The sequence below is a fragment of the Lampetra fluviatilis genome, chromosome 55, assembly GCF_964198595.1.
Source record: "Lampetra fluviatilis chromosome 55, kcLamFluv1.1, whole genome shotgun sequence".
In the NCBI taxonomy this organism is placed as follows: Eukaryota; Metazoa; Chordata; class Hyperoartia; order Petromyzontiformes; family Petromyzontidae; genus Lampetra; species Lampetra fluviatilis.
Genome location: NC_136329.1, coordinates 7933715 through 7946524, shown reverse-complemented (window position 1 = coordinate 7946524; position 12810 = coordinate 7933715). Strand labels below are relative to the sequence as shown.

General features: G+C 44.7%; 1 protein-coding gene across 1 annotated transcript in view; it reads right to left on the bottom strand.

The window, feature by feature from the left end:
- Window positions 1-12374, bottom strand: part of LOC144949905 (E3 ubiquitin-protein ligase TRIM21-like) — a 39803-nt gene extending 27429 nt beyond the window's left edge. The window contains exons 1-2 of the mRNA XM_078879889.1: window positions 12306-12374; window positions 11947-12189 (exon numbers count right to left, since the gene is read on the bottom strand). Coding sequence (XP_078736015.1) covers window positions 11947-12189; window positions 12306-12374 — 312 coding nt within the window. The remainder of the gene's footprint in view (window positions 1-11946; window positions 12190-12305) is intronic.
- Window positions 12375-12810: the final 436 nt, after the last annotated feature.

Genomic DNA, 12810 nt, shown 5'->3' with positions numbered 1-12810 from the left:
AACTAAATAGAGAACACACGTTATATGGAGCTACCAACGATTTATAAAATAGATCAACACAGATGCTGAGAGAAATTAGAAGTAGAACAGGTGGTGGAGAGATGATGAATGATAGGGCAATGTAAGCAGCAAAGGGCACGTGGTTAACGAGACACAAGACACGTGGTTAGCGAGACATAAGACACGTGGTTAACGAGACAAGACACGTGGTTAGCAAGACATAAGGCACGTGGTTAACGAGACAAGACACGTGGTTTGCGAGACACAAGACACGTGGTTAACGAGACAAGACAAGTGGTTAACGAGACACAAGACACGTGGTTAACGAGATATAAGACACGTGGTTACAGGATGAATGATGGGAAGGCACTGCAGCTAGAGACAGGCACGTGGTGGCTAATTAATGGCGAGGTGGCAGCTATGAAGGTGGAGCGTCTCCGACAGAAGGCGCGCTTGCCTGGGACGAAGACGAAGTGTGTGCAGCTACGCTGGAGCTGTTCCTCGTCAAGAGTTGTGAACACCCAACGTAAACTGTTAACGACAACGGTTTTACCTTCCTCTTGTTCAATACACCTCGTCGGAGCTTTTTAGCACTTATTAACTACATCATACATACGCACCCAACCCAAGACTACGTATGGATTATAGATATAAATCTTATCTTGATTCAAAATTGACTTTTGGGGTCAGATCGCCGTGTGATTTAAATGTGTGGCGTGTACCCCGCTCCACCTAACGGTCCACCTTAGGAATCAATAAGTATTAATTAACTTTAATTAATAATACACTTTAATTCATCGTTAATGTATTAGTAACTACTCGTAATTCATTACATTGATAACGCCGATGCGTACAGTACAACCTGGGCAACCGTGAGGTTCAAATTGTTACCAGCTGGTCGTCCCATTGGTCAGCTGAGAGCCAATGAGAGCGATGCATGGCTCTAAGGCAACCAGACCCCACTTCCAACGATTCAATTGTCACGATTCGGGGTCACGATCAAATCTTTACAAACAAAATATTTAGTCTTCCCCATTTCTTACCCTTTTAACATGACAGTGCTTTTAGCCGGGAGAAAACTCACGAGACCAGGATAGAGTCTCAGGTTCCCCATCTCAAAGGAAGCTCACCACAGACATTTAGACTGATGGCATCACTAAGACCAGGGAGGTGCTGGAGCTCCTCCAAACTCGTCTCCCTCCACGGCCTTCTACGGGTACAGTAGAATGCACTCATGAGTACAGTGCATAGCATTCCCTCATGTTGTCATACGTTATTTTGTTTAAGAAACCATGTTTACTATACTAAAATTAGCGCGATTACCAATATACCAACGAAGCCCTCTTATATTGCTAAAACGAAAAAAATTACTCCGTAAGGAACGCATCCCCATATGCACAATATCATGACCCCTTTAAGCATCGATTTGATGAGCGCTCCTCACTTCTCCAGGAACAACGCCTCTTGAGCGCTAAGCGGTGTCTTCCTATATTCCTATAGATATTCTTTTACTAATATTATCAGCGGTTTTCCTGTTATTTTTATTCTAAGGATATTATCCTTGGACATGATTACATCTCGGGATCAGGGAAAGAGGGAGGAGTCTATCAACATTAGAGGGCGGGGGCGGGGCAGGCCCAACCCAACCCGGGGAGGGGCCAGGGGAAATACTCAGCTCGGATTGGTCAGCTTGGTTAACAAAAAAATAGCGGGAAAGTGGAATAGGGGGAGGAGACAGTGCAGAGTCGGTTGGGTGGGAGAGGGATGCGATTGGTGGAGGTAGAGGGGGCACGAGAGAGTGGGAGAGGTATAAAAGGAGAGCGTCGAGAAGGGGAAGAGAGACTTGCTGGGAGGAATGGCGGCTGGAGGCTTGTGAGTCGGTGTGCTCTAATAGAGGTCCTCAAATCCGACGTCGGTGTCCTGAGCCCTACATTATTATGTTCACCTTAAATGTCAGTGGTAATGTCAGTAACATTGTGCAATTAATATTGCTGTTACTCGTCAAACATACATTGAATTGCAGGGCATTTTGTTTACCGCGCGTGTGTGCGTGTGTGGTCACCCTTGTTGGGGGCCATCCATTTAGTACGCACGCAAAAATCTGTCAACTTGATCCCTCCCCCCCTCCCTGTACGCACGTGTACTTTTTACACCCCCCCCCCCCAATTCCTATAGAACAGCCGATATTTAATCCACGCATAAACAATCAAGGATTTATCATATTTACGTGTTTAAGCAAACATAGTCCACCGCCTGACTAACTCATTTGAAGGCCAATGTAGACAAATTATTAATGAGGCTTCACCCCCCCCCCCAACCGTTTTCTATGCATACGCGCATTGTCAGTAGACCCCCCATACGCAAGTGTACGCATTTGGGTTAACTCCCCCCCCCCCCCTCCATGCGTACGTACTAAATGGATGGCCCTTTATTGAGTATCCCTGTGAAATATTTACATCAAAACCTTGTTCGGGGAGGTGTTGGTGATGGCGCTAATTGCAGACTCTGAGGACAGGCACCTGCAAGCACTGTGGTTCTTCGTGTGAGGCTCTACATTTCATGATTTATAACGTTATTTTTTTATCACGTAAAAAAAAAGTTGTTCAAGAGTAGAAACTTTTGGGGCTCAAACGTAACTCAGCTTTCAACGTGAGAGTCGGTGCGAAAACGACGATCGTTCAAGGGATTTTGGCTTTACGAGCAATTTTCACGGAATGTATATATCTCGCTCATTAAGTGAGGCACGCCTGAATTGACTGTGATGCATTTCTAACCTCTGTCGAGCACCCAGTACATATTAGCTTCAGTTTAACAGAGAAACTAATTAAATAATAACAAACTTGATTTTTTCAAGTGGTGGCCTCGTGTAACGCATGTTATTTTCTTCTAGAAGAATCCCCTGCAAGTCAACCTCCACGTGCTCGACGCTTCAGCAGGTGGTGGAGTTAACTGGTTGTTACGTGGTCACATCGGGCTGCGGAAGTCCAATCAGTGCACACCTACAGCTTGGAGGCAGGAGATGCAGCTGCTGTTGCCGTGCGCCACGTGAACAACGTGGATGAAGCAACGCACTCTCTCCCTGATTGCTTGATGATCCCAACGTTTGACAGGAGCCATGTGGGATTCCTAATGGTCTCGTTGCCACCATCGGCAGGGTGGGGGAGGAGTGACTTGGTGATTGTGTGGTAACATCGCTTTTTTCTTCTAAACTTAATTTTTTTCTCTTAAGAATGTTCATCGAGAGTAGAGGGGCTGGCAAAGAAATAATAAGAAGTGGCATTTTTGTTCCAATTCGGTATTTCAAGAGCCCACAATCTGCGTGGTGAATACGAGATGGTGGTCCTTCATGACTAACGTCACGAAGCATTCGGCTCTTGAGTCACAGGTTACTGCCCCTGATCTAAAGAGATGTGAAGGATGTTCTGTGTGTGTGTGGTGTACGCATATGACTCCGCGTGATCCCGTGCCGTCGTCGTATGATGTATGCGGGAATGAGATTCCTGTGCTGAGTGACGATCGCGATGGCACGGAGCGGAGCATGAGAATGCACTATCACTTGAGCTCAACGATTGACAGATAATTATTATCAGACCTCGACCACCACAACCCAACAGCTGGCACAAGAGGTTGGGTAAAGTGGTGGTGAAATGAGTGCAAGAGCTCCGTGGTGCCATGGTGGTAAAATGACAGGAGCCTCGCCTCCCAATCCAGAAAAATTCCGACTTTGTCAAAACCCAAACTCTTTTCTCTTTTAAAGAGTTCCACTCCCCCGTGCATAACTTTGATTGTGTTGCCATCTTTTTCTAAACACCAGGACATGTTGTTCTGTCCCAGCCAACTTTCATTACCAACTTCGTTATGTGGCATCGTTTTGTATGTGACTCCCACAGAGCACCTTGCACAATTGCTCACATCCACCTCCCAGTAGCGTCGATCCGATGAGAAGCTTTCATAGCCCAGGACTTCTGAACGTGACTCGTTTGAGGAAGCCCAGAATGACCTCATGATCGTCACCGTTCTATGATCTCTGGAAAGTTGAATGCGATGATGAGACGATGCTGCGTTCAGAGTTGGAGAACAACCATCTGTGAACAACAATTATAAAATTACATAGTCCAAATAAAACTGAAAAAGAGAGCTTATAATGGGGCATGCTGCTGATACTACACGTCACTTGTCACTTAAACCTTATACGATAAACTATTTCTTACATGAATGACACCCAACAAGTATGTCCTTCCACTGGTTCCACATTTGCTCCAAGTCTGAAATTCCCCACATTTCCGCTCATCCAAGCCTTTTTATTGACCATGTGCACACTCCACATCCAACAGCCATAGGTAGCGTGGGATCAATTACAATGCACTCGATTCACTGCATCTATTAAACCTGTCTCACATTGGCTTGTGTGCTGTATAGGTGTGCGGCGTTGCTATTGGCATTGCCACTGCATTGCTAATAGCTGCTCTGCTCATCCACATGCACTTGTGTGGGCTCTGACAATTGATGTGTGCGCATGTCCACATGTATCTACGCATATCCACACGTACCTACACATGTCAAAACGTGCTTACACATGTCTACATGTATAACTGTCTTGGCTTATATAAAGATGAGCTGATACAATACACGTTAATAAAATTAACTTTATTATCCGTGGACGGATAATCTAATAGCCTAATTTATTATTAGTTGCATTATCATTCATAATAGCGTGAAACAAATGGCCTTCCACACATCATCATTTAGGTCCCTTTCACAAATTTGTTCAAAAGAGTCACTGCCTGCTTTTTGTGATGTTATCGTTCCCCAAGTGGAGGACCTTCCACTCATCATTCCAAGAGCCAGGACGAGTCCACCTGTATTCCACAGATGTTCAAGTGGAACCGGTCCAGCTCCCCAGCGAGCTGTCCATGCATGCCTAGAGGGAGATAGAGACGCTCCTGCGGAGTCTAGAGCTTGCCACACAGACGTGAGGCCTCGACTACAGCTCCACCATAAGACAAAGCAAAAGACATATCCCCCGTGTAGCCTTAACAGACTGTTGGGGCAAGTGCTGTTATCACGCACGGCCACCTTTGTCTCCCCAGTGGCGATGTTTACTACACACCACACCAGGTGCTTATTTGAGGCTGAGTCGACCTAGGGGATAGATTCGTCACTGGTGTTGGCTATGAGCAGGAATCGAACTCGGGTCGCCGGGTTCGTAGTGCAGCGTGCTAATCACTACACCACCACTCCCCGTATACACAACGCACACATCCAGACACCCACACCTCCAGCCATACTCACGCGACTTTGAGAGCCGAAGAAGCAGATATTTGCCTGCGGTTGCCTGAAGAGAGTGGATTGGGTCATCGTTGCTGTTTCCAAACATGCATTCACAGGGAAAGGATGAAACCTATACTGTATTCAAGTCAGTAACACACAACATATCTAGATGTATGCACTGGGAGAGTCACATATTGATACGTTGTCGTGCTTTCTAAGAATGTGGTAAATGCAGTGTCCATAGCTGTAAGAGTCACGTGAAGCACAAAGCTATGTGAATCGTATATTGTATTTATGAGCATACGAATACACGTAAAATCCATCAATAGATTCATTCAAATTAAGATTGATTCCATCAATAGACATGGTCCAGAACACCTTTCGAAGCCAAAAATAACTGAAGAACATTTTTAAGAAATTAAAACCTCCAACTGGAACACTTTCCGTGCACTAATTAGGCCGTGTGTGAAAAGTGCTCCGAGCAAGAGTATCCTTCATTGATAATCAAGTTTGGATTTCAGTCAGAGCAAGAGTATTTACGTCATGAACACTGCATTTTTTTCCTCCCTGAATAAAATCTTCAGCCATTAAGTGTTTTAAATTGTCCCATCGTTATGGATGAGTGGTAAGGCAGTGCTACAGTGAATTAAAAAAAGGGTATGAAAAGATGTGGGCATCATGTATTCTACACACACCGTTGTCAATTAAACCAAGTCCACGTTTTGTGTCACAAAATGTTGGCTATGTGGTACCACTTATAGTACGGAGATGGTCAAAGGCAGTTCCGCCTAAAATAAAAATCGTCGTAGTCTTAAGTGGTAAAATTCAATGTTCTGCGGAGTAGCGTGGTGTAGAGACAGTACCTTGTGTACTGTAGGGGCGGAGCCTCGCCCGTATACCGAATGGGCATATCAGGGGAGGCTGGGTAAACAGGAAGGGGCACGTGACCGGATGTGGTGCGGATGGGGGTACCAGGGTTGAGGAACACGTGCGGTGGGCCCGCAACACTCACGAAAAACCGGAAAAAGAGGCGTGGCCAAAGGCGGGGCCTGGCCACGCCGTAAGGATAAAAGCTAAGCCCCGGGGGGGGGGGGACCGGGGTCGATGCCGCTGTAAAAAACCATCGTCGTCGTCGGGTCTTCAGGTCTCCAGGCCTCCAGGCGTCGCGCACGTGGACCAGGCAGCGCGCTGGCTGACCTGTTCTGGTTTGTAGTTGCCCCATCCAGAATGTAAATAGCCATCTACTCCAAGTGTATATAGGTAAGTGTAGGAACGGTGGGTTACCACCTTAAGTTGCTATTCCGTTAAGGGTTATGTGATGTTAGTTAATATACCGTGTTGCCTCCAAGTTTTAGTGTGCGCCTGATTGAACCCATTACACGTCTTCCAATGACCTTATTCCCTATTTTTCTTATAATCCACTCATTACATTGATAACATATGTGTATAATGATTATACCAGTTGTAAAAAGCACATGCTGAATGATTGTTATTTTTACTTGAACCACACCGTTAATGTGTAGCAAACAGCATTAACGTATACCGACATTTTCTTAATTGCCTTCCACGAAAATGAAGGCTACCCTTCTGGTAGATGCAGAGAGTAAGTGCTATGCGATTGACCGTGAATGGGATTTTCGATCAGACCCCAACCTGGTTAAGGTTTGTTGTTATTACATCACTCAGATTCTGCTCTCGTATAAGGATGCACAATTTAATGTTGGAACTACATTAAGTATACAGTGTTTTTGGTGGGGGATTGTATGTTCGTGATGATGGTCCATACCTTAGAAAATCGAGGGACCTGTTGGGGATAAAATGGGCAAAACCATCAGATCTAGATGCCTTGAGAACATGTTAATTAGCTGACATTTGTTTAAACTGTTCAGGTAAAACGCTAAATCCGAGCGCTGAGACATAGATGAGATCCAGCCTTGGCAACCACAAGCTCGGCATCAAGTCATTGCATGTCAACGTAGTGAACAGAAGCAGCAGTATATGAAGAGGGCCTCTGATGAGCATCACCACGGCAATACGAAGCTCGCTGTGGGAAACGTCATTTAAACCCGACTGGAGCCCGGCACATTGGCCCACCAACGCACACGCAGTCCATGTACAGGGTGTCCATGAAGTCCCAATTAATTTTGTTGAACCAATGATATGTAATATGTTTCTTTGAAGGACCCTATGAATCTTAATATACAAGGACGTGTGATGGTAGTAACAGATTCAATAAGAAGGGGGACTCCTTGTCGTTACGCAAACATCGTATTGGGAGAACGTTAACAAACGTTTTCCCAATCGCTGGATGGGACGTGCCAGCAACAGGCCCTGGACAGCTCCATCTCCGCATTTAACGCCTTTGGATTTATTTGCATGGGGTCTTCATCAAATCAGAGGTGTATAGAACATGTGTTAGAGATCTGCAAGACTGACGAGATCATGTATAGGGGTAACAGTTACGAAAATAACTCGTGTTCCGCATTGCAATTGACAGATCTGCGGTGTGCAGAGATATCGACAGTGCTCATGTAGAATTCAATGCTTAGGTGTTATTAGTAAATATACCTCTGATTATATTGCATAATTTACCCCTAAATTGCTTTGGTTTCAATAACATAGATAGGGACTTATTGGACACTGTATAAGGGACCACTAGTAGTCACCTGCCAACACGTATCGTGTTGAGAACTTGGATAAAGAAGCCAACCGTAAGCAACGTCACGGCGTGCCGCGCACCTCAACGGAAGTAGTGGTGTCATCGATAAGAAGAAGGGAATGACAGCTGCAGTGAGGAGCTGTCATATGTTGATGTATGCACTGGGAGAGGCACAATTTGATAAGCTGTCATGATTTTTAAGTATGTGGCAAATGCAAAGCCCATAGCTGTCAAAGCCACGTGAATCGAAAATTGTATTTATGAGCGTACGAATACACGTAAATCCACCTCTCGAATCCATACCCAAGTAGATGGGAAAGGCTACCCAAAAATAACTGAAAGACATTTTAAAGAGATTAAAACCCTCAACCGGAACACTTTCCGTGCACTAATTAGGCCGTACATGTAAAGTGCTGCGAGCAAGAGGATCCTTCATTGGTAATCAAGTTTTTATTTCAGTCAGAGGAAGAGTATTCACGTAATGAACACTGCGTTTTTTTCCTCCATGAATAAATTATTCAACCATTAAGTTTTTTTTTCAAGTGTCCCATCGTTGTGGTGGATGAGTGGGATGGCAGTGCTACAGTTATTTAAATAAAGGGTATGAATAGATGTGGGCATCATGTATTCTACATGCACCGGTATCGTAAATTAAACCAAGTCCACGTTTTGTGTCACGAAATGTTGGCTATGTGGTACCACTTATAGTACGGAGATGGTCAAAGGCAGTTCCTCCTAAAATAGCAATAGTAGTAGTCTTTAATGGTAAAATTCAATGCTCTGCTATACTTCTTCCAATGACCTTATATCCCTCTTTTTCTTGTAATCTACTCATTACATTGAGAACATATATTTACATGTGTGAAATTATTATACCAGTAGTGGAAAGCACATGCTGAATTATTTATTTTTAAATTGAACCACGCCGTTAATGTGTAGCAAGCAGCATTAACATTTTATTAATTTGCCTTCCAGAAAAATGATAGCTACATTTCTGGTAGATGCAGAGAGTAAAAGTGCTATGCGATTGACCGTGAATGGGATTTCGATCAGACCCCAAGCTGCTTCAGGTTTGTTGTTTTTACATCACTCAGATTCTGCTCTCGCATGAGCATGCACAATTTAATGTTGGAGACGCCTTCCAGGAACATGCAGAGGACTACGTTTGTGCTATGTTGTGAACTTGTTGCGCACCGTACGTAGCCAACCACGCTAATCAGACGTGGCTTAAGCAAGCTATGGGGGAAGGACAACGCAAGCTCGGTTGAACCGCGAACATATGGGTGTACAACTACAGTAAGTATACAGTGTTTTTGGTGGGGGATTGCATGTTCGGGATGATGTTCCATACCTTAAAACATCCAAGAATCTCCTGTTGGAAATAAAATGGGGAAAACCATCAGATCTAGATGTCTTAATTTGCTGACTAATATTTAAAACTTTTCAGGCAAACCGCAAAATCCGTGCGCTGAGACACAAGCTCAGCTTCAAGTCACTGCATCTCAACGTAGTGAACAGAAACAGCAGTATATGAAGAGGGCCTCTGATGACCATCACTATGGTAATGTGAAGCTCGCCATGGATAACGTCATTTAAACTCGACTGGAGCTGGGCACATTGGCCACCAACGTGCACGAAGTCCATGTACAGGGTGTCCATGAAGTCCCTATCTATTTGGTTGAACCAATTGTATGTAAATATGTTTATTTGCAGAACCCTATGAATATGAATGTACAATAAAATGTGATAGTAGTAACAGTTTCAATAAGATGGGGGACTCCTTATCATTACGCAAACATCATATTGGGAGAACATTAACAAACGTTTTCCCAATCGCTCGATGGGATGTGTCGATAACAGGCCCTGGACAGCTCCATGTGTCGTCATCAAGGCAGAGGTGTATCGAACATGAGTTCGAGATCTGCAAGACTGACGAGATCGTGTTTCGAGGTTGCAATTATGAAAATAACTCGACAGTTGTTGCAAAACGTGTTCCGCATTGCAGTTGACAGATCTGAGGCATGCAGAGATATCGACAGTGCTCATGTAGCATCCAATGCTTAAGTGTTATTAACAAATATACCTCTGATTATAATATCGCATATTAGATAGGGACTTAATGGACACGTTGTACAAGGGATCAATAGTAGTCACCTGGCAACACGTATCGTATTCAGAAATTGGATGAAGCCAAACGAAAGCAACGTCACGGCGCGCCACGCGTCTCGACTGAACACGTGGCGTCATCGATAAGAAGAAGGGAATGACAGCTCCGGTTAGGAGATGTCACCCGGATTACCATTGTAACAGCATGAGATCGACAACGGCAGTGCTTCTGAGACCACATTGTCAATAGACGTTACAATGGGTAATCCAAGCTTTGTGTCATTGGACATTCGGCCACAGCATCAGCATTGTCTGGCTCGATTAAAGTGTGATGGTTATAGCTCTAGAGTGGTTTAGTTTGCTGATGTATGGCACGAATGTTGTGTATTTGTTGTTAACGACAGTTCTTGATTCGTTCTAAATCGAGGCTGATTTAATCGTCAGAGGTCGAGCTAAGCAGAACTTCTAGACAGTTGATATACAGCAGATCGAGAGACAATTATGGTGGCTTTGAGGTGCTGTTTGTTGTTGCTCTCGAAGCTTTTTAATAAAAACAATTAAATTGTTCAATCACAGCTCATTGACCGTTATTTATTTAAAATTACGAGACCATCCTGAGTGTAATTACCTTAAGCTAGTTTCTTAGTTAAAGTGCCAAGGAAGCAAAGAAAAATAGTTAATTTGCCGCCTCTAAGTTGAAATGAGGTTGCTGGGTTCATAGCAGAGTGCGCTGAACACTGCGCCTGAAGTACGCTTATGTTTAAACTTGTTATATAATAAGATTGTGGGTATCTTCCTTATCTTTTTTGGTACTTATTTTTTTAATTTTGGGGGGAAATGTTGACCGAAATAGTTACCTCCAACAACGTATCCTAAATATACGTATGTATGTTGAATTTCTTTCGCACCGTGCATAGCCAACCGTTCTAATCGGAGGTGCTATCATGAAGCCAATGGTAAAATAAGCTTTGATATATGTTTCGCTTAATGTCGCGTTTTCTAGGAGACATCCCCAACATAAATAGAGAACTTACTGCCATATACCGCTTTTATCCGGGGGCCTCGAGCTCACATGACGTTCCTGGGGCAGAAAAACACACAGACGGCTCTCGTTAATCTCCATAACGTGATCGATTCACAAGCCATTGGGTCTCACCAATGGTGTCACCACCTAATTAGATACCTTCTCATTAAGTGCGTGATATCCCTATGGCCCAGCTCCAAGCCATGACTCAACCCAATCACCGATATGACATCTCCAGTCCTCAGACGTGAACAAGAAATCCATGGCTGGAAGTTGAATGGCCACTCAATGCAATGCTCCTGAATTCCTAGACCATGGGGAGATGATGATGATTATGAACTCAGTGGATCCTTAAACGAGACAGTAAGATATCACCTTCTGATTTAAGTTGAGTGTTCCTATAAACATGACAGATATATACAAATTATATATCTTTTTAATGCTTCAAAGGCAAAAACTTCAACTATTTAAGATGCCTTAAATTAAAAAGACTATAGAGGAATCTTAGAACAGACTGGGTCTCACCTCAACTAAACTAAACTATTTTTTATTTTCCCAGGTAAGGCCCACTGAGCTATATAGCTCTTTTTCAGAAGCAATCTGCCTATCACAAATAATAGCTCAATGAAGTGGTTTATCACGTGGAAATGTATAGCAGCCAAATAATTTAAACGCGTGTTTCTAAATATGGAGGGGAAAACTGGAGGACCCGGAGAAAAAATAGCACGACCACGGGGAGAGAGAGAGAGACACGCAAACTCCAAATATACAGAAGGTGTCAGGGTCGGGATAAAATCCACGACCTCCACCATACCAGGCGACGTAGTTAACATCTCACCACCAGCTGACTCACCTTACTGTGGATCTTAATGCGCCTCGATGTTACCCGATCAACCTCTATGAAGGCGATGGGATCCTGCAGTGCCATCACTTTCTCCAGGTAGCCAATGTCTTCGATGAGGGTCTCTATCTTCTTCACGTGCTCCTCAATTTTATTCTGGATCCGCGACAGCTCCTGGCGGCTCTTCTCCTGCACTCCCCGCAGGGCCTCCTGCTCCTCCTCATCCAGCAGTCGCCTTTCAAGGACGAAGCTCTCCTTGATCCGATCCTTGACATTTTCAGTCAAGTCCTGGAGACCCACACAAGATCTCTTTACATCACCACACGCAGTGGACACTGGCAAGAGGCTCGACCATCGCCACCCTCTCTGTGGCTACCTCCCCACCCTGCTCCACCCAGTCTGACTCTCTCGTCCCTGCTTCCTTCTCGCTCCCCTCCACTGGAACCAACTCCCCCTGCAGCACTCAGAGCCATCATCCTCACGACAACAACCTACAGCTTCCATTCCTCTCTTTAAACAACCGCCATCTCTTCTCCCTGTCTCCACCCCGTATCCTACCCCAACTCCTATCACTCCCCTATCCCCTATCACTACACCTATCACTATCCCGATACTACCCCTATCAATACCTCACCCCCTATCCCACTTACCCCTATCACTACCCCTGCCACTACCCCAACCCCTATCACTACCGGAACTCCTATCACTACCCCTATCACTACCGCAACCCCTATCACTACCCCTATCACTACCCAAACCCCTATCACTCCCCTAACCCCTCTCACTACGCCTATCACTACCCCTATCACTACCGCAACCCCTATCGCTACCGCAACCCCTAGCACTACCCCTATCACTACCGCAACTCCTATCACTACCCCTATCACTACCCAAACCCCTATCACTCCC